Source organism: Parus major, chromosome 8, assembly GCF_001522545.3.
Source record: "Parus major isolate Abel chromosome 8, Parus_major1.1, whole genome shotgun sequence".
In the NCBI taxonomy this organism is placed as follows: domain Eukaryota; kingdom Metazoa; phylum Chordata; class Aves; order Passeriformes; family Paridae; genus Parus; species Parus major.
The window spans coordinates 31,077,495-31,099,412 of record NC_031777.1 but is presented as its reverse complement, the minus strand read 5'-3'; the positions used below and the strand labels follow the sequence as shown (position 1 = coordinate 31,099,412).

The 21,918-nt window shown below is 44.1% G+C and overlaps 1 protein-coding gene across 1 annotated transcript in view; it reads right to left on the bottom strand.

Moving 5' to 3' along the window:
- Window positions 1-21,188, bottom strand: part of LOC107208426 (serine/threonine-protein kinase TNNI3K) — a 26,976-nt gene extending 5,788 nt beyond the window's left edge. Inside the window, exons 1-20 of the mRNA XM_015636829.3 lie at window positions 21,031-21,188; window positions 20,352-20,460; window positions 18,933-19,018; window positions 17,328-17,425; window positions 16,551-16,661; window positions 13,024-13,122; window positions 12,602-12,740; window positions 10,591-10,735; window positions 10,401-10,505; window positions 9,756-9,850; window positions 9,008-9,157; window positions 7,815-7,901; window positions 7,374-7,430; window positions 6,274-6,366; window positions 6,131-6,188; window positions 5,822-6,016; window positions 5,386-5,490; window positions 1,503-1,555; window positions 1,283-1,335; window positions 625-757 (exon numbers count right to left, since the gene is read on the bottom strand). Of these exons, the coding sequence (XP_015492315.1) occupies window positions 625-757; window positions 1,283-1,335; window positions 1,503-1,555; window positions 5,386-5,490; window positions 5,822-6,016; window positions 6,131-6,188; window positions 6,274-6,366; window positions 7,374-7,430; window positions 7,815-7,901; window positions 9,008-9,157; window positions 9,756-9,850; window positions 10,401-10,505; window positions 10,591-10,735; window positions 12,602-12,740; window positions 13,024-13,122; window positions 16,551-16,661; window positions 17,328-17,425; window positions 18,933-19,018; window positions 20,352-20,460; window positions 21,031-21,070 (2,011 nt within the window). The 5' untranslated portion in view covers window positions 21,071-21,188. The remainder of the gene's footprint in view (window positions 1-624; window positions 758-1,282; window positions 1,336-1,502; window positions 1,556-5,385; window positions 5,491-5,821; window positions 6,017-6,130; window positions 6,189-6,273; window positions 6,367-7,373; window positions 7,431-7,814; window positions 7,902-9,007; window positions 9,158-9,755; window positions 9,851-10,400; window positions 10,506-10,590; window positions 10,736-12,601; window positions 12,741-13,023; window positions 13,123-16,550; window positions 16,662-17,327; window positions 17,426-18,932; window positions 19,019-20,351; window positions 20,461-21,030) is intronic.
- Between the last annotated feature and the right edge of the window lie 730 nt (window positions 21,189-21,918).

The window sequence follows — 21,918 nt, the reverse complement described above, 5'->3', positions numbered from 1 at the left end:
CCCAGGAACACCCCTGCCAGCCCTGAGACCCCCAGCAGGTATGGAAAGCCACTGCTGAGCGATCCAACCAACAAATAAAGGAGGTTGGATGGAGGCTGGAGGTGAAAGGAGGTGTTTCCCATCAGACCAAGAGCAGACTGAGATGCCCATCACCATGGCCACCTCTGGTCCCAGGTCACACAGCAATGAGGGTCTCAGTGGCAGAACCTGATCTCCTTACCCCTGCTGGCTCTGACCACGTCCTGCAGTGCTCATGACCTCTAACAACTCCTGTCAGACATCCAGGGGTCAGAATCTCAGGAGTGCAAAGTGCAGCCCTGGAAACGTTGCTCTGCTGTTATACACCCCCTGTGTCCCCTGCTTTGGGGATGCTGTCCTGAGGCACACCAAGGAGATGCACCAAGGAATGGCTCTGCAATCCCAACAATCATGTCAGAGACAGACCCTGCAGTCAGAGTGTCCTGCTCATAGTCCTAGACCTAGACCAGAGTTCTGTGCTTTTCACCAAATGCAGTATCTTAGCACTTAATAACACACTTCAGTGAGATACTGGTTAAAATTACACAGTCTAGCTACTTCTCGAGTTTAGAGGAATTTAAAATATGAATTCATTGAGCATGTTACCTGGTTTCAGGTGAGCAAATGGAATTTCCCCTGTTAACAGCTCCCAGAGGCACAAAGCATAGCTGAAGACATCAGCTTTGATGGTGTACCTCGTGCACTGAGTGAACACCTCAGGGGCCATCCAGCGCAGGTTCTGGGCACCAGGAAACAGCAATCACACGTTAGCAGTGTTTGCTTCCTCACACAAGCACCTAGTCCTGTATTTGTATGGTTGTTTTCCTTTGTTTCCTGCCTCCACCACTCCATAAAATAATTGGTAATCTGCTAGGGAAAACTTTCACCTGGCTTGCAAGATCTAGCCAGCATGCTCCTGTGCAGGACACATAACTGCATTAGCTTGCTTAGAAAGAGGAACCACCTGCCAACATCATGTGAGTGGAGTGGATTAAAGTTAACTTTTTAGTAAGGAATTGGAGCAACAGAGCTCCAAAGACAGCCTTACAAAGCATTGTTTTCTGCTGCAGATGTTATATATTCCCTCATCTCTGCTATTGAAGATGGAGGAAAAAAATAAAACCAAGACAGAGAAACACTGATAGAGATTAAATATTACACCAGTCCATCTGTTCCAACAAACATTTTTCCAATGTCTTCTTCTCCTAAACCGTGTTTGCTGTATGTTTGATATTAATTATGTGGAACAAAACAAGAAACAAACCCCAGGTTGTTTTGTCATGTTGTCTTCATCCAGGGATTGCAGAAATCGAGATTCTGAAACAGAGCAAGAAAAAGGATTACTCTCAGGCCAATAGAGACACACACCTTATTATGCAAAAGTCCTACCTTAAGTACAGTTCCACAGAACCCTCTCAGTAAGCACATGTTGAGTTTTAGAGAATTTTGGGTTAATTGATAAGTGTTTCATAAAAACTCCTTACCTCCAAAATCAGCAACTACTGCATGACCATCCTCATACAGGAGAATATTGTGACTAGGGAAAAAAAATACAACTGTAGGTAATTGTTTGATAGTGTCTTAAAGATGGTGAAAAGGTTTTTGGGTCACAGTTAAACATTTGAGTTCAAATCACCTCCTTGGGTAGGTGAATGTCTATAAGTACATCTCATATTTATTGTTAGAAAGTGCACATTACCCCTGAGAGGACAAACCAACCTTTGACTGATTTGCACACAACAAATACAGAGAGAGACTTTTAGAAATTGGCAACAAAAACAAAAACACAGGTTTCAAACAAAATGCACACTTGGAGAAAGACCCATGAGATGCTTTGGCAAGGTCACAGGCTTCCAGTACTTCTGGAGATTAAAGGTTTCCCTGCCCCAGTCACTTCACCTTCACTGCACAGGGCTTGGGAGGGGCTGAGCAAATCACAGCTCAAAGTGCAGCAAAGTGGACACAACCATGCCCTCAGGATATTTGTCAAAGGCTGACTGAGCTGAAAATTCAGAAGGGGGAAAAGTGTATGAAAAACAGAAATGAAAAAGTTGGCAAGAGTTTACATGAGAAGGGAAAATGGAAGTAATATTGATGGTCTCAACAGAAAGTACAACATGCTCATATTAGACCTGCAGATACAAACAAGAACAGTCAAGTGAGGAACACAAATTTTACCTCATAACAGTCTTAGGACAGAAAAAAATCTAAGCTCTCCCAAGCAGGACTCCCACAAATCACTGTCTTCAAGATTTCCATCTTCACCTAAACCCAACCCTTGGGATGATAAATTTAATCATAAAAATGTAACCATGACTCTCTTGATTTATATTGGATTTGATTTTAGCTCTCATATGTACTTTCCATCAAAATATTGACATGATTTTAGTATGACATGTGGAATTGTTTTGAGACCCACACCATATGCCAAATGAAAAGAGGAATCAAAGACAGGGCTGAACCAGAGCGACTCTTGAAGGCTGTGCCCCGGGGTGGGTGTAGGTAAACAAGGCACACAAAGCTACAGACTTTGCTCAGGTCTGGCCTCTGTCAGTAAGGACAAAAATTACCACCATGTCTCAATGTCAATAAACTGCACTGAGCCCCAGCTTCAACTTCAATATATTCCAGGACTGTGTGAACTTGAATAAATCCAACTTGACAAGTCAAGACATAATCAAGACCTAGGCTGACAGTTTTTTGTGGAGAAGCAGAGAAATCAATTGGAATTCTCTTTCTCCTCATGGCACACATTTCATAGAATCACAGAATCTCTGAGACTGGAAAAGAAGTCTCCAAGATCATGGAGTCCAACCTGTGACCAACCCCCACCTTGTCCTCAGCCCAGAGCACTGGGTGCCATGTCCAGTTATTCCTTGGACACCTCCAAGGATGGGGAGTCCACCACTGCCCTGGGCAACATCTTCCAAAGCTTGATCACTGTTTCAGTGCAGAAACTCTCCCTGATGCTCAACTTGAACCTCCCCTGGCCCAAGATCAGACAAACACTGCTGGAATGCTCATCTTGGTGCTGAGTGCATTGATGGGCATATCTGAGAGCAGGAAGCAGGTTCTGGGAGGGTTTTGTCAGTCTGGTACCTCCAGGGAACACTACAGTTACTGATTTTTCTTTTTTAAAGTAAAAAATACACCCTACAGAAATAAGGCTTGGAAGGCGCATCTTAAAAATGCTGTTATTGCCTCGGTGGCACTTGAAAATTTGAAAATCTCAGATGAAACGGGTACTCTTAAGCTTATTTTCAGACATACAACAAGAAAAATCCAAGCCGAACTGAGCTGGCAGAAGATTAATACTGATTCAGCAGAATCAGAAATTAATTCTCCTCTGTAAAGGTCACACAGGGATTGCAGTGGTGAGAGCAGGCATTGTTCTTTCCATGAAACCATGGAAGGAAGGAAACCAGGCAAGAACGAGGAGTGTGCAATCATCCTGGCTTTGTGAAAGGACATGGTTCTGGGGCCTGCCAGGCATGGAGGCTTCCCTCTCCCATGGCAAGTGACAGGCTCAGCATGTCCCTTTCCCAGGGATTCAGGCCATTAAAAGATCCTTCTGCCTTCAGCATGCTGTGGGTGTAATGAAAAGCAATGGATATTTTAAGATTTCAAAAGGGATATTTCAACAAAGAGGAGTTGCAGACTCCATCCCCATTACCAGCAGGCTGCCATCCTCTCTTTCATCTCCCTCATCAAGCAGCTCTCAGAAGTGTTCACAGACAGTTAGAGTCATCAAAAGCAGGTCAGTCACTCAAGGGCTTCCTCCAGCCACGTTCAGCTGTTATGGCTTCAATTAAATGGATACTAAAATGGTCTCTCTTTTATTGCAGTGCTATAATCAGTGTGGCTGCTGTCCCTCACCGTGGTGTAAGTAGTAATAAGTTGATGCATGTCACCATTTCTGATGGCTGTCAGAAGTGAAAAGCAACATAAAACTCCCAATTATTCTTCAAATGGAAGGATAACCCCTTTTCCAGGGCAAAGGCACGAAAGATTTATTTTCTTCTCTATTCTGTCAAGCCATATTGCAGGTTTATTTAATGCATTATGTGCAGTGCATTAGATTTCAGAACTCACAGAAGTGGTTATGAGCTATGTGAAAATTTAAGGTAAAAATATGAGGCTCCTGTGAAGCCACTGGCCAAACTTAACACAGAATTTCACTCTTGGTCTTTCTCTTAAGCTGTTGCAAAGATTTTCATCTGGTAATTGTGCCTGTGGGTTGGCTGGGACTCATACTGCAAACACAACTCCTGCTCTCGCACTAAACTTTCAGGAGTTGAGCTCTCAGCAGCACACATCAATGGCACCAACAACCCCAGGGCACATTATTCCTGACCCTCACAAATCCCATCTGGCTGAGTTCTGTGGCACTTTCCAGCTCTCTAGGAAGATACTGGTTTGGGTTTTCTTTTGTGGAAATCATTATTCAAAATCCTTAAGTGCAGAACTGTTCTTCTAAGAGCCAGCAGGGCGTGGAGCTGCACTGTGAGCTCTGTCCTGGCTCCCCTGGAGCAGCTCTGCAGCTGCAGAGTCAGGCATGGGGCTCCTGGCTCGTGCCACTGCCCCAGAAGCACGGCTCTGCCCTGGAACCACACAGCTTTGTGGGCTGGAAGGGTGGGCAGGGATGCAGGGGTGTGAAGGAGGCTCAGAGGAGAGTGGAGGATGCCATTGCAATGTGCCTGCTGCTCTGGAGGGAGGGCAGAGCTAAAGGAACATGTTTTGGCTTTAGCAAAAGGATCATTTTCATCCCCAGTCCTGCAATCAGTGCAGCTCAGGCACTTCATCCCCTGTGACTGAAACATGCACAAGCCTGTTTCCATGGCACAAGGAACAGGCTTTTCCCTGCAGACACCAAGGACTCAGTGCTCCCACAGGGACACCAGCAAAGCGAGGGATGAGTGCCCAGTCCCGTGCAAGACCTCAGCTCCCAGAGGGGAGCAATCAAAGCTGCTGTTAGCTGCAACAAACCAGCCAGGCAAACCCAGGAACAGGCAAACTCAGTGACTATGGGGAAATATTTACAGTAAAAGAGACAAAGCAAAGGGGCAGGGATGAAGTGATGAGAGAATGTGACCAAGTGCCCTTTGACAGCAGGTGTTAGGCTGAAACTGAGCCTCAGAAAACAGATTCAGAAAAACAAATGCATGCATGAAAACACTGTCAGTGACTGCAGCCTTCAAGGTCAATCACAGTTCAGCAATTGTGACTTGTAGGGCTTTGTATAAAACCTCTGAGATTATTTTCAGTTGAGTGCTAATGAGACACTGAGGTTGCAGGAGCCTACAGGGTGTCCCTGTGGCTCTGAGCTTTCATGTTGCCTCAATTCTTTAACTAAAGACAGAAACTGACCTGTTCAAATCCCGATGTATGATGGGCTGTGTGAGATTGTGGAGGTACTCCATGCCTTTGGCCACATCTACAGCAATGATTAATTTAGACTGCAGATCAAGAATTCTGTATTTTGTAAAAAAATAAAAGCTTACTTGAAGTTAATAGACAGTTGAAAAATATTTTTATCTGTAAATCATAGAAAGTTTAAAATTATTTTACATACAAAATGTTATATAATCTATGTAAAGCAAATCTATGTACCGTAAAATAATGACAGTAACAACTTTGTGATCACTTATCAGTTTACCTTGTACACCCAATAAACTGGACCAAAGCTCAGTATTTTCTAGTGTGTTCCTTGCTCTGTTTTATGCTGAAATGAATATTTCCATCAGCACAGATTCCCTACTCCTCCCCATTCTGTGGGCAGGCTGCTGGTGGCTGAGGGCAGTACCTCTTCTGCTCGTGGAGCAGGGAGAAGAGCGATCCCCCGGAGATGTACTGGGTGACAATGGCAAACTGGCTGGGGTCGTCCAGGCAGGCTCCCACAAACTGGATGACACAGGGATGGTTCAGCTGGCAGAGGATGGAAACCTCACGGCAGAACATGTCCACATCGGACTTGGAGCAGTAGGTGTTGGCTCGGTAACTTACGATTGACGTGAGAGGGAGCAGAGGGCAAAGGTATCATAAAATAAGGGATTTTGAAATACTTCAAACCAGGTCAGTGACCAAGAGGAGTGGAAAAGCCTGACAAACTTACCGTTTGATGGCAACAATTTTATTTCTACATCGTCCCTTATAGACTTTCCCAAAAGACCCTAAAATGGTTTAAAATGAATAAGCTCAGCTATGTTTGTTGTGAACATCAATCATTTCAAGTGAATGCACTCTCACTTGTGATACCTGAGCCGATGATCTCATGGAACTCTATCTCGGACAGCTGGAGGTGGAAGTGGGATGGCAAACCAGCCCGGAGGAGGAGGACATCAGCCTTTTCTGCAAGAGAAACACCCATCCCCTTTGTAAAACATGGGCAAGGGGAGGACCGGGCAGAAAAGCACTGAACCTGAGAATTCTTGCCCTGGGAACGCTGATTTATCCCAGCACACTGACTGCAAACCCTGCTCCCTGCTGCAGCACACCCCAGGGACAGACACACCCTACAAGCCTTGGGCACTCCTGGCTTTGGCACCTGTCAGCCACGAGCACTGGCCCAATTCCCACACTCTGCCTGTACCATGGGACAGCAGCACACAATTCCTCACACGGAGAATTAATTCCTTTTTTCTGTGTAGCCAGTGCTCATGGCTGGGGATGCTATTCCAGAGCCACCTGACTCTTGGTGACACATGGAATCTAAACTTTGCAACTAAATTTAGTTGTCAAATATCTCCATCTTGTTTATCTTTTTAGTTTATTACTATAAAGTTCATCAGAATATTTCTAAACAGAGCATTTTGATGCTGCTATGTGAAGGAGGTAAGGATTTGATTATATCCAGAGTGAACATTTAAAGTGGAAAACTGAAAGTACCACAAAAAAAAAATAAATAGAGGAAATATCTTAAAATAACCTTAAAATATTTATCTGAATGTTTCAGCTGCATTTGTTTCAAAGTAAAATTATTTTTGGACAGAATTTTTCTTACAAGGATAATTCAGGCATTTCACAGTGTGATTTAAATGGTATTTATTTCCATTCATGAAGAATGGAAATAAATTTTTGAGTATTTCATGAGTACTATTTCACATCACAGCCTCTTCTCAAAGAAATAAAGAGAAATATAAATATTTTTTTAAAGTGAATGAAAACAAGGCAGATACAGGAATTGTCATTATATTGGGGAACAAAGCTAAGTATATTGTTTCCTAAAATCATCCCAGGGAAATGGAACAATGTACCATAAAAAGTCCAGGAATAATGAATCCTGTGTAGGATGCTCAGGCTGACAAACACATTGGATAAAAGGACCACAAAAGTTCACGTTTTCCCATGTCAAATACCTTTTGTCATGCTTTTAATCTTCCCTAGAGGGGATGGCACTGACACATAGGAACCATCTGAAATAAAGAACAGAGTGGAGTTATGGAGTTCAACAACAACAAAGTGCTGGTGCTGATAAATTCCTGAGTCAATGACGCCAGAAAGAACTAATAATAAAGGGTGAGAATCCAGAAAAACACACCAACACGTGCTGGGAGCTGCTGTGGGCTGGGACACAGCTCATTTCCCCACTGAACCAGGCAGAGCAGACTGGGACCTTGTGTGGCTACAGCCTCAGAAGGGATCTGTGTGAAATGGTGAGTCTCATGACAACGATTTTATTTGTGCTGGGCAGCACTGACTGCTCTCTGCTCTCTGCTCTCTGCCATGGGTGCAGCACTTCCAGAGATCTCAGCAGGCTGATTTGGATCAGGCCCTTTCAATAAAATGAGTGCTCATACCTCCTCCAGGCTGGGAGTATTCATTGCAGGGGGATTCATCCTGAGGTCTCTTGTAATGCTTCAGGAGGGTCACAATTGCATCATGACCTAGGAAAGGAAGAAGAAATACAGGGATTTACAGGCAACTCAAAAGACTTCTTTAAAAAAAAAAAAATTATACAAAATTAGGGGATTAAAAAAACCCCATAAAACATGCCTACAAAATATGCAAAGACATGGTGATGCTAATCTAAACCTACTGTGATTCTTAATTGTAGAAATATGGGAAATTTCTGCCAGTAGAAACAAGCATGTTACTTTGTCGAGTCCACCTACTCCTAAAATGCAAGATATGGCAAAGGAGAACTCTGCTGCAGAAATCCTGCTGCAATGGATGTTGACAATAGTCCTCAGTGGACCTGACAAGGAAAACCAGTGCCTGCAAACATTCTTTTTGTAGTCCTAAGCCAGAGAAATTTGTACACCCATTGCTGCAGATGGAATCTACACTTGCCCCTTGCGAGGCACCGGCTGCAGTGGGGCCACCTGCTCAGGGTTTGATGCACAAAACTCTGCCTGGCAGCATTTAAAATTCTTTCCTAAACCTTTCCAAAATGAGTTTTCCCTCAAATAATTTCTTATGTATATTTTTCCAATAATCAGGTTTTGAAAAGCCTTGCAAACTAAGCTTTAATATATTGCAGTCATTCTCCCAATAAAAGGCACTGCAGGGAAATGTCCCAGGAGCCACAGACTCAGGAACAAGATGGGAGCTGCTACCTGGCTGTACATGCAGAACAGTGCAACAGGAACCATGGAACACCTCACTTTGATCCATATTTGGAGGAATTCAAGATTACTGAATGATTCATTGTTCCCCACAATGTTCAGCAATAAAATGAGAACTCATGTGCATGCCAGAGGAGGAAGAGCCCTTGCTGCACAGGCTGTGTGTCTCCTGTTGTGCAGCACAGAAACAAAACACTCCTCTTGAGTTTGTCTGGATTAAACTGATGTTTAACAGAGATCTGAGATGAAAAATTGAAGGGCTGGGGCCTATAACCCTTTGTGCCATTCCCTGGGGAGCAGAGGGTGGGAGCTCTGTCTGCAGGCATTGGCAGGTTATTCTGCAGCATTATCTCCTTCCCATGCTGCCCTCTCCTTCCTGCACAACTTCTGTGGCTTTTGTAGCAGAAACCAGAAAACTGAAATACCTTTCTCATAAGCCCACATCAAACAGGTCTGCTCATCCTTTTCTCCACTGGACCTGCTGGGATCACAGGCTACAAGGTTCATATCAGCTCCGTTATCCAGCAAGAACTGCACGAGGCGAATATGGCCATGGTAGCAAGCACAGTGCAATCCTGGAACATCAGAGAAGGGTGGGGAGCTGTCAGAACGTCACAACAGGACTGCAGCAACAACTGCAAAGTGCAAATCCATCTCCTCAGTAAATAAGTATGTTGTCAAAAAAATACCTGAGGCAAGAGGTGAAAATTAAATATTAGGGCTGCAAGAACCAATCCATTGCCTTTGCACAATGTGACACCATTTACTCTGCCACCTACAAACCGCATTTAACGATTCTGTATGTGACAAAAAGCAAGTGAAAACAAAGGCAGCTCAGTGCAGTGGGGACAGAAAGGTGTGCAGCCCCTCAGACAATGCATTCCTGAAGCCTATCTCTTTGCAGAATAATTTCTAATACTACTTAGAAGCCTCAGTATGGGAAGAACAGCTTACACCAGGTTTTGTTACTCGTGCACACCCTAATGAGCCTGACACATCCTCACTGAAGTCTTATCACTTCTATGCCTCCTGTAAAAATATTTCAAAAAAGCTGTGCTGTGTCTGAAAGGTACTTGGGTGCTGGAATTGCCCTGGAAATCCTGGTGGTGTATGGCTTCCCAATACTTTGGTGCTGGTGTGTACTGTCATACACAGTGAGTGTGATGATGTTACCTGTGTGCCCATCTCTCCCCTGATGATTGATGCCTACAACATTCTGGTCAAGAAGAAACTTGACAAGTTCTATGTTCTTTCCATAGGTGCAAGCACTGCAGAAGTAAAGGGAGTGGTGAGTGCTATAGTCCATAAAAGAATTTGGGTAGCCAAAAATATACAAAGAATTACACAGAGATAAAAATATAGTAACAAAGGATCAATAGAAATGTGCAAATGCATGATTAATCCACCAGAGCACATTCATTTTTATTGCTTCAGAAACATTCTAATTATTGCTGAATCACCTAACTTTGCCCAGTTGTGCAAACAGTCTGTGTTACAAAGTGCCTCTTGAACAGCCCTTTACATGCCAACCACACCATGTTCTGCCCCCTGGTTCCTCATTCAGAGTACCTGGCTCCAGGTGGAACAAGCTCAGCTCCCAAACTGGACAAGGAGGGGAACCACTGTCCAAGCAGGTGCTGGTGAACCTGATTTTCACTGCCTGGTTCTGCCTCTCACTTCATGCCCTGTCGAGTATCTCACGACACAAACTCAGCCTCCCTGTGCAGCTCCCTGCTCACCCTGTCCCTCACCTGGTGACACATTTGTCATTTTGGGCGTGTAAGTGGAAATGCTGGTAATGGCATTTGAACACCTCACCTGTGGAAAGCTGTTTCACTGAATATATTTTCTTTAGCGAGACTTTCCGTTCCCGAGAGCTGAATTATTTCCTTGACAACTTCAAACTTCCCATTGTAACAGGCACTGAGGAGGAAGCCAGTGCAGAGGTGTTAGCAAAGCCATCCCTCCGCCAGCGCCAGCCCTGGCCAGCAGCTGCCCCGGCACTCACAGGTGCAGAGCTGTGTCTCCATAGATGTTCACCACGTGGGGCTGCACTTCAAAGCTGCTCTGCAGTAAGAACTTCACAATATCACGGTGCCCAAATCGAGAGCAGAAGTGCAGGGGCACATGGTCTTCGTTGTCCTGAGCATTCACTGCCGATTCACCCAGAAAAAGACCACAGAAAGGATTTTGTACTTAGCACAGGGTGTCTGGGATTGTTCTGGATATTTAGTGGAATTTGATGTGTGGTGTCTGTGCATTTTGAAAAGTCTTGGAAAACTATTGTTTAAAATTGAAATTTCTGTGATCTTTAGTGTATCAAACCCAGATTGCTCTGTGCCATCTGCAGTGCACTGTCAAGGTGATTTTCTGAACTTAGGGCATGGCTGCTTTCTTCCAGCTGCAAACTTACTGAGTCTTTTGACAAAGCTTTCCATGAAGGAATCACGAGTTATAAATGACCCTTAGAACGAGAAATTTTGAAGCAAAAGTAAGATAATAACAACACCAACAGAACTGGGGATGAATGTCCAGGCAGCACAGAACTGCTGGCATCTACCAGTAGTAGGAAATATTCCAAGGGCAGTTGCTTAGTGTGTCCCTCCTGGGGGATCCTTGAGCTGCAGATGGGAATGCTGGAGGCTGCCAGGTGTCGTGGAGCACATCCATGGCCCATGCCATCCTGCCTAGGGGACAGGCATTTGCTGTGCTTTTGGGCTGACTAGAGAGTCACGTTATGTTAAAAGAAATAGTTCAAGTTTGTGACCCCAATTACTGCTATGCACTGAACAGTGCCAGATTTATTCAGGTTCTTTCCCCAATTCCTTTCATTCCTGGGCACTAAAGACTTTTCCTCTGCTGCTGCATTTACAGCAAGTTTCAAAGTGTGCTACTTTAAGAGCAAAAAACTCCCCGCTTCCAGTCCCCCTTTCCTTTTTTTTCCGTGCTGAAGATTCTGAGTTTAAAGAAAAGGACCTGAAACAGTGCCCTAGATTCTTTCCTTTTGTAATAAACTCTCTAACAGAGAGAAAACCTCCCACTGCCTTGTCATGATGAGAGAACATCTCTCTTTTCCCCCCTTTATTATAATTATATCAGGCTGAACCACCCTGAGCTCTGCAAACAGCACAGACAGACCTGGCCACGCTTCTTCCCTGCACGAGGAGGAGGAGGTGTGACTGCAGGACTCTCAGAGAACATGCTAAATGGACCTATTGAAGAGCAGTATGTTTCCAAGCAATGCAATATTACTTCCCAAAAAACATTTCTCTGATTCTGAGGATAAGCAAATGACTTTTAAATAATTTGAAATTTGCTCAGTATTTCTCAGAATCACAGAATGGCCTGGGTTGGAAGGGACCCTGATCTTTAAGGTCTCTCCCTGTGGGCAGGGACAGCTCCCACTGTCCCAGGGGCTCCAAACCCATCCAGCCTGGCCTTGGGCACTGCCAGGGATCCAGGGACAGCCCCAGCTGCTCTGGGAATTCCATTCCAGGGCCTGCCCACCCTGGCAGGAAAGAATTTTTTCCTGGTGTTTAATCTCACCCTGCCCTCTGTCAGTGTGAAGCCATTCCCCTTGTCCTGGCACTCCCAGCCCCAGTAAATAGTGTCTCTCCATCTTTCTTCAAGGCTCCCTTCAGGTACAGGTAGGAATCTCTGCACTGGTAATCACAACATGCCCAAAATGTGACCTCTAAATTACATTTGTGTGTCTGTGGGATGTGCCATCAGTCAGCAGGGACACACCTGTGCCAGGTGTCACAGCAATGGAGGAGCACGGCTGGAGAATGGCACATCTGTGCCTTCAGTGTTGCTGGAACAGCAAAAGGAGAGGGAACAGAGGGGAAGAACCCAGCAGAACCAGCACATAACTAGCATACTTCACCAAGGAAAACCCTCCAACTGCTGTTTTCTTGTTTTGGTTGTCCAAGGATGACACACAGACACACATACAAAGAAGCTAAGACTCTGTCTAGAAAACACAATGTTAAAGATGATTTTTAAGTATCTTTTCTTACCATCAGCTTTGCTTCCCTCTTCCATCAAAAGCTTTGTGATGTTGAGAAAGCCTTTGGCAGCAGCCAGATGGAGAGGTCTGTCCCCAACCTCACCACTCGCATTCACATCGGCTCCAAACTTCAGTAAGAGGTGGGTTACCTAAATACTTAATTAAGGTTAATTAAAATATCACATGAAAATAAAACTCTGAGAAAAGCAGATGCAATATTGCATTGGGTAATACTATATGTGAGCATCTCTGTAAAGTTAAATCAGGGAGAAGAGACTCGATAGAAAACTCATTTTTAAGTTACATGTCTATAAAAACATTAAAATTCTCAAAAGCCAGTGCACATTCATTCTGAAGAACATTGTCTATGGTGAATGGAAGCAGAGCTGTTTGTGTGAGTGTCCCTGGGGGCCCCAGGCCCCGAGCTGTTACCTGCTGATGGCCACGGTAGGCAGCGATGTGCAGCGGGGTGAAGAACACGGCGTCCTGCACGTTCACGTAGGCGCCGTGCTGCAGGAGAACATCCACAGCCTGCAGGGAAAACAGGCCAGGTAGCAACACTGTGCATCTATCTGCTCACCTGGCAAAGCAGGACCTCGAAACCTCCTGCCTCCAGTTTAAAAAGAGTCCAACAGCCCCAAATGAACGAGTTATAAAGGTGCAGCATGTAAAAGTGATCGACTTACAGTACTTGAACTGAACACTGAATGTCACTCATGCTTTATAAACGAGCCTGAAAATTGGTGTGCCACTAAAAAAAACTGATTTAGGAAGTAAGAGGCACATAACTGGCTGTCTGGATATTCTCAGAACAACCTTTAATTTTCTTTTAGCCATTATGAACAAAGAGCTGTAAACATATCAGAGTTTTTAAAAGTGAAAAAGTCACACAAAATGAAAGATCTTTTTAAATTCAAATATGTGAAGGTAAATCCTCAAACATGGAAAGATTTCTTTGTATTTCAGAAGATAAGAGCTCTTTGGCTTCAATAAATAACCCTAAGTGTTTTCTTTCACATTTCTACTTTTTTTGGTCCTTCAGGAGACCCATGTGTTCCTGCAAAGCCATGAACTCTCAAGAGTTCATGCTGCATAGCTGCTAAAATAGAATCCTATAATATATAATAGAATGAAGCCACTCTGGGCTCTCACTGAAGCCTGGGGCTGCTTGTTTTCCTGAAGCACGAGGGAGTCTTTGGGCACAGGAAGGGCTGGGGCACTCCAGGAGTTCTGTGTTCCAGTTTGATGGGTGCAGAGTTTTGGATGGCATGATGATGAAAGTCTGGGCCATGAGTCAGCACAGCAGAGCGAAGGGCTGAAGGGCTGACAGCCACGGAGCTGCTCACACCTGCAGGGTGGCAGCCAGTGCCAGCCCTCACCTGCACAAATGTCACCTGCTCTCTCAGCTGAGACCCCCAAAATGTCAAACATGCAACAACAGGGACAGTCAGTCCAGCCCATGCAACTCCTGAGTCCTCAGAACACAAACTCTTCCCCAGCAACATCAGTGTACAGCAATCGTTTCTTTACACTATTTCAATTGTTCTTTTTTCTTATGATGGCCTGAAGATATTTTCTGCACAAAGTCTGTGCCCTGGCATATGTAAATGTGTCCATTTCTCACCAGTTTGAACCATTTTTCTATGGCATCAGCTATGATTTCCCCTGGGGGCAGAGCCAAGTCTGATCATTGCCAGGAGTGGAGGCTCTGTAACCTCCCTGAACGCTCTCTGTGCTGTGTCACTCTCATTGTCACCCCCTTGTCCCCTTTGCACAGGCAGAATTTCCCTTGCTAAATGTCATGTTGACATCCTTTTGATGTGGATCCTTTCGCTGCCAATCTCAAAAAAGCATTTGTCTACAAAATAAAAATCCTAGGAAAGATCCCCTGAGATTTTGGAGAAGCTGCTGGCTCTTGTAGCAGCTGAAGGACAGCTCAGCAACAGGCACTCATGGGATGGGTGGGAATATGCTCAGGCAGAAAAGAGTAAACTCAATTATTTAGTTAACACAACTGATTCCCTCCACAGTGTTTCCTGTGTCTGACCAATTTTCAATATCTTGGTGGGCCAGAGGTGGAAACACAGAGCCAGCCAGGGAGGAATTTAATGGTTTGGTGGGTTTCAAATGATTAATTTAAGTCATTTTTCAGCAAACCACCATGATAAAACTGAAGTGGCAGCTGCTGTCTCTGAAAAGAGATGTTTGGGCCTGTTCCTTTTACACTAATATGACTGGAATGTCTTTGCATCAGCCTGATTTTAATTTAGCCATCAACTGTGAGGCTGTAACACATTCAAGGATGTGATCATAACTCCAATTCTCCTTAAACCCTTTGGGAGCTGGAATTAAAAATTTAGATTCATCTAGAAGCTTTCAAAGTGGATCTTCAAGACGAAAAACCTGTGTTGAGTGATGTGGATCCATCCCTGATGATGAACATAAAACTAGATGGGTTTTGACACATTTTCTGTGCTGCAGCAATGGCAGCTGTGCTTGCTGCTTTGTGATCTCCTGATAAATAGAATTTTGTGTGCTGTACTAAGCAAACTCCACTCAAGTGTAAATGATGAGAGGGGTACAGAGACAGGCTTGATAGTCTCTCAGACAAGATATCCTTCTAGGAAAGACAAAAGGAGACTTAGAAAGCACTGAAAGCTGTCATAGGCATCACAAGTAGGAGGCTGTGCTGAAGGGATGTGCAAGGATAGAAATACTTCAGAAACTAAGGAGAAAAAAAAAAGATTTTTATCCCCAGGGGACAGAGAGTGAGTGAAGAAGCAGTGTGTGAGCCAGGGGACATTGCCAAGGTGCACAGAAAGCAGCTGGGTGGTCCAAGGCAGCCAGCAGCACCCCAGAGGGCTCAGGGTTCCCTGCAGAACAAGGGGAGCTAATGCTTCCCTTCTCCTTGTACAACCAAATGCTATTTCAAAACAATACTTTAAACAACTTGCACAATAGCCTTACTTCACAATTTTTCTTAAAATTCTCTTACAAAAGATTTATTCAGAAGTTTTTTGAACAGCCCAGTCAATGATATTCACTTCAAAGACAATTAATTAAGCCACTCTGAAGGCTAGAAGGAGCCAAGAAAACAGCCCATGAGACAGACATAAGGACTTTGTGTTTTGGAAAAGGGCAAGGGATAAAATCTTGTCCATATAAGGAGGGCTGAAAAAATTACTCTGTGTTTCCATGAATATTAATGAAATTGTGGACAAAACAAGCTATTTAATCTGGTAGAGGAATTCTAAACTGACTGAAAATTTCACAACTATGTAAAGAAGGAAAGCAAGAGTTTGGACTATAAATCCTTGAATTCCAGAGCAGAAGATGAACCAAACGAGTTATCTGAGTCCTGCTCCATTTATGGAGATGCTTCTGATACAGAGCTGATCATTCCCAAGGAAGAAATAAGGAACTTTTCAATACAACTAACAGTTTACTTCTCATTGAGTTAACAGATTCATCAGGGCAGGGCTGTGAGCACCTTAACTTGCCCACAACCTCAGCAGGAGCTCAGGACGGGGGAGCAACAGCAGGGCTGCCTTTGGCATTTACAGCAAAAGGCCCAGATATTTTAGGAATTACTTGAAACCCCGGAGTGCTCAAGGACCACTTTGAACTGTCCACAGACGAGAAATTAAATACCTGAGAACTGAAACAGCTCCACCATCATTCTGCACACAACTATTAAAGTCAAAGAATCATCCAGGCTGGAAAAGACCTCCAAGACCTGTCAGGTCCAACCTTTGATCTGTGGCCTTTGTGCATGTTTGTTCAGTGTAAAAATATATACACAGATGTGATTTTCCCAAAACGCAGAAAAAAATGAAATAAAATTGATTAATAAAATCCAGCTTAACCAGTTCTGAATTTTGTTTTGAAAGACATCAAAGTAAAACCGAGTGACCTGCCAATATCACCCCCATTGCAGTCCTGGACAGGCAGAGCTGTACCTTGTGGTGGCCGGCAATGGTGGCGACGTGCAGGGCGGTCAGCGCCCCGTAGCCGACCTGCTGGATGTCAGCCCCGCCGTGCAGCAGCGCCGTCAGCAGCTCCACGTCGTCCTGGAACACAAGGATTTACCCAGCTCCTTCCTGGAACACAAGGATTTATCCAGATCCTTCCTGGAACACAAGGATTTACCCAGATCCTTCCTGGGACACAAGGATTTACCCAGATCCTTCCTGGGACACAAGGATTTACCCAGCTCCTTCCTGGGACACAAGGATTTACCCAGCTCCTTCCTGGGACACAAGGATTTATCCAGGTCCTTCCTGGGACACAAGGATTTATCCAGATCCTTCCTGGGACACAGGGATTTATCCAGGTCCTTCCTGGGACACGGCTGTCACGGCTGGAGGGAGCAGAGCCAGCCAGGAGGGGCTGCGAGAAGCGCTGGCCCGGCACCCCACAGCTCTCCTGTGCTACACCCAAGCCTGGATGCTAAAAGAGTCTCTGTCCTGATTTTATGGTGGCACTGGACAACTCCTCTATCTTGAGTTGCTTTGGGTGTCTCCATCAGTAATTCCAAAGCAATATCCTGCCCCGTGGGTGACACTGCAGAAGTGCATGGGCTCTTCCTGGGGTGTTTTCCTATGCACCACAAGTGTGAAATACATATTTTCACCAGAAATAATGACCAGAGAGCTCATCTAGACAGGTCAGACTAATCAGTTGCTCAGTTCTGATTTCCTATCAGAATTCAATTTATTCTATTTTAAATAGTTTACCTTATAAGCTGCCAAGTGCAGAGCTGTAAATCCATTTCTGGTCAGTCTGGATGGGCGCAGCCCTTTCAGCATGAGAGTTCTGATGTGTGATTTGTTGCCTTTAGAGAGAAAAGTGGAAAAAAGTCAGTTACAGGAAAGAACATGCAGATGAGGTAAGAAGCTCCTGTGTGAGTTTGAAAGCAGAGAAATAGATCTCTCTACTGCTGACCTGAGGCAAATAATAAAATATATCTTTTGAAACTTGGCAGTGATGAGTTTGATGGAAGAGCCTGGCTGGGACAGTGGCAGGTCTGGCCATGCACCAGCTCACTGTTCCCACTTTAACGAGGATGTGGTAAGGGTGGCTGAGCTTCCAGAGAAGCAAACTCCTCCTTTAACATCCAGACCACGCTGCAGAGAGCTCTATGAACCAGAAGGTGCTCCTGGAACCTCTGGTTCCTCAGTCACTGAGCTCCTCAGACCTGGAGCACTGCTCTCCCCACACAGGACATCCATCAGTCCAGGACAGTCATCATTTTGGGGAGTGCTAATGGGGGTCCATTAATGTGGTCCAGAAAAGTAGCTTTGCTCTGACCTTTCTGATGCACAGTGAATTGATACATAAATTCAATAAATTCATGTGCCTTCTGAATACTTGTGACAGGAACCAAGGACAGGGTCAGATCTAGTAGCTCTCAGCCCTCCTCCAGGTATTCACAGAGCTAATTAGTGTGTGTTTTCTTAAACTCCCTCTCAGCTACCCCAAGTGCTCTGATGTTCCACGTGCTGATGTCATCTTTAGACAGGGTCCTGCACTCAGAAATGACAAGTAAAGATCCACTCATTTTTCAGTAGTGCTTTCAGGTTGCTCCTCATGGTGGACATCTAACTAAGGTCAATAGAATAATTTATGTATGTCATTAATCAGTACTTTGCAGAGCTGAAACCTCAGGGTAAAAGTCTCTTTGCCTCTCTCAGCCAATTTCTGCTGAAAATTGCATAACAAGAGCAAAGCAAGTGCACGAAGCAGTGACTTGGTGTGGATAACAGAGCAGCTGTGTGGATCCAAGTGGGAAATCCCACCGTTAGAATGTTTTTATGAGCATCCCAGAACACATCTTGCCCTCTTCCCTTGTGTATTCTGATCTGCTCTCTGGAAAAGCCCTAACAGCTGATGTTTGTCACTAAAGCATTTCAGCTATTTTTCTTTTAATCAATGTGAAATCAAATACAGGTATCTCCATTAGAGTAGAAGAGTTGGTGGTGTAAGTAGAGGAAAGTGGTGCTACAAGGTCCCTGTCCTGGAGCCTGAGCCATGGACAGAATCCAGAAATGAGGAGCCAGAAACGCTCTGTGACGAGCTGGGATTAATGAATGCACATGGAAGCAATTCTGGATGAGCTGAACACCTCTAGTAAATCACCTGCATCATCAAGCAGAACTTTTGGGTTAGAAAAAGAAGAATCAGCTGTTGTGGGGCTCTCTGTGGCTCGATTCAGCCCTCTGGCAACGAGCTTAGGGTGATGCTGAGGGCTGCTCCTCCCTCTGAGCAGTTCCCTGAAGGTGCAGTGCTGCTGGCAGCAGAAGAGGCAGTGATTTCTGGGGTACCCCGTTTCTGACACCTACCCCCACACAGGCAGCACAGGTGCAGCAGCGAGAGCCCGTTCTCCGTGCGGTAATTCAGGTTGACTTTGCAGAAGGCTTCATCAGAGCTGAAAAAGGGATTTTACACAGGATTACTTCTTTCACCTTTCGGCACAGCTTCTTGCATGTGGGAAACATTTAAAAGACAAATCTCAATGTCATTTTTTTTTGACACAAGGCTGAATTTATACCCAGTTTACAGTCTGCAAATCTAGAAATACTTTACTACTATCAGGTTGAGTGGTCCAGATTTATTGTTTTCTGAGAAATCCTGCTATGCAATCACAACAAATACATTCTAAATTTATCTAAATTAGGGGGAATAAGAGGAGAGACTCGCAGAAAATATAAATAATCCATACAAACTCAGCTTCTGTATTAATGCAATAATAACTAAGAAATATTTTTAAAATGTGTGTACTGAATTTAAAATTATGAATAGGACATGCATAGAGCAGGGGCCATCTTGCTAGATTAAAGGAATAAACCAGGAAAAGCCTATCAAAAAGTGAGTTTACAGTCCCCAAATGAGATCACAGGGCCAGTGATCACTGTGCTTGCTTACAGGTTGTTAAATGAGAGGGTACTTGGACATTTTAGCTTTTGTCATCGAGCCTGCTGGGTTTCCTTCGGCACAGACTGATTTGTTACTGATCCACCAACACTCTAAGTAATTACATTTGTTGAAAACTAAATACACCTACAGTTAATATTTCTTTGGAGAATCTCAGTTTTGGCCTGCCCATAGAAGTTTGGGATTTTCCATTCAGTATCAGCACACCTATGACCCCAACTTTGCAGAACACCTGGATTTGTGTCACTACAAACCCACCCTGAGGGAGGAGCAACCATTAAACACATTTAACAGGGTTACAATAAAACAAAGAATGTTTCAATACTTTTCTTTACTCATTTCCAGTCTGTGAGCTGGGTGCTGGCTGCACTGGAACCTTGCAGGTAATGAACACATTAGAGATTGAGTAAGGCTGGGTGAGCCTGTGTGAGCATCTGCTATCCTGAGAAAATCACTGCAGCCCTAACTTTGAATCCACTGCTTTTGTGTTTGTCTACAGTGGCACACTCCAGCAATATTCCTGGCTGCAGAAACACACCACCAAAACTGAAAAGGGCACAGCAAAACAGACATTGTACTAGAGATAATGATTTTACAAAAGTACATGGATGTTTGTTGTAAAATACTGGCAGTAATTATTAACAGTAATTCTGGAACTGTGCTGTGGGGCTCTGCCCAGCACTGGTATTCCCAAAAATAGACATAAGGAACATTTATTCCATACATGAGACACTCTGCCCATGTAAAACACCTGAAACTGAAAATACTGTTTGATAGCAAACAGGCACTCTAAAGAAATCAATAAACAGATTCACAGAGTATTTTACCTGAAAACATGCTTTAACTCTGCCAGCTCCTTTTCCTTGATTTGCAGGTCATCCTCCAACCGCTCCGTGACTGCGGCGTAGGATTCACTGACTTTCTTCTTCCATTCATCTACAACAAAAACTCCAAATTGATAAAAGGCTTCAAAGCAAAAAATCATAATGTCCCAGTAACCAAAACACTTGATTTTCAAACGTCCAGTTGCACAATTTCATATATATTTCTATTAAAGTTTAAAATGTTAGTTATTAAATTGTTCCTGCTGCAGCCAATACAGAAACATATGCACTGTCTCTGAAATCCTTGTATATGTATGAATCCTTACCAGAAATATTTTAATACTGAATAATATTCAAGAGAAAACTTAAAGCTCCATTGTTAGCTCTTTTCTCCTCAACAGACACACAGCAGAAAAAGGTTGGAGATTTAAAAGTTTTTCTCATGAAGTATGAGTTAAATCAATATAGTATACAAGTTACTATGACCTTATAAAATTGCCCAAATAAATTTAGTTTAGCAGCTTTTTTGTCTTCTTTCACAGCCTGTATCTGGGTTAAGTCAGGAGCAATACCTGAGCCTTGAACTCAGGAGTAAAGCAGGAATGAGTTATCTCCTGGAATACCATTGCTCCTTGCCGGAGGATGGATGGCACATTGCCTGTAAAAAAGTGACATTAGTTACCCGTGCAAGTCTGGGTTGGTCTGGATTTATAATTTCCCATTTGTCCAATAGATCTTCTTTGTTTCAGCAAAGTTCTTGCAGTAATATGATTCCTGTTCAGGGGCAGTGACAGTCCTGCTGAAAAATACTTGTGATAGTCTGGCTAAAAATAAACCCTGTGCCAAGAGGAATGTCATGCAACAATAGCACGGAGCAAAACAGCCTGTGCTGTCCCTGGGCTGAAGTCACAGAAACACCCACTCAGCTTGCTTAAATTCTCCTGCTCCTTCCCACAAAAAACACTTGCCTTCATCTGTTGAACACTTCCAGCTAGTGGGAAGCGGTAATTTGGCAGCTTGCTACTGACTTTGTGGAGAAAAGGGAATTTAAGCAGCTGAATGCCAGGAGTTGTGTGAGGATCCCCAGGGAGTGCAGGGGGTCCCCAGCTCAAAGAGGCTGGGGGTGATTTCAGCTCACAAGGCCCTGACACAGGGGGTGGCACTGGGAACATCCAGGTATGGCACTTAGGAAGGGCAATATTTAATTCACAGTGAAATGCAAATATACACACATAAATATTTCTATTTATGTATTTATGTATTTAAAGTGTGGTGATTGACCTTGGCAGCTGTTCTGTGTGAGAGCTCTCATCCCAGTGAAGGATTTCAGGCAAGCAGACATGTTAAGAGAACACACATCTCTAAAACCTCCCTCATGCTGCCCACCACTGTAACACTGCACCTCCTGCCCCCACTAGCCTGTCCCTTCACCTGCACAAATTTACACAAGAATCCAAGGATTTCAGAAGAGTTTGAACTGCTGTGACAGTGTATCCTGTGATATGTGATCAGTGACGTGCAGAAAGGCACCAGCCTGATTCCCACATCCAGCTGCCAAACAACTGCCTTC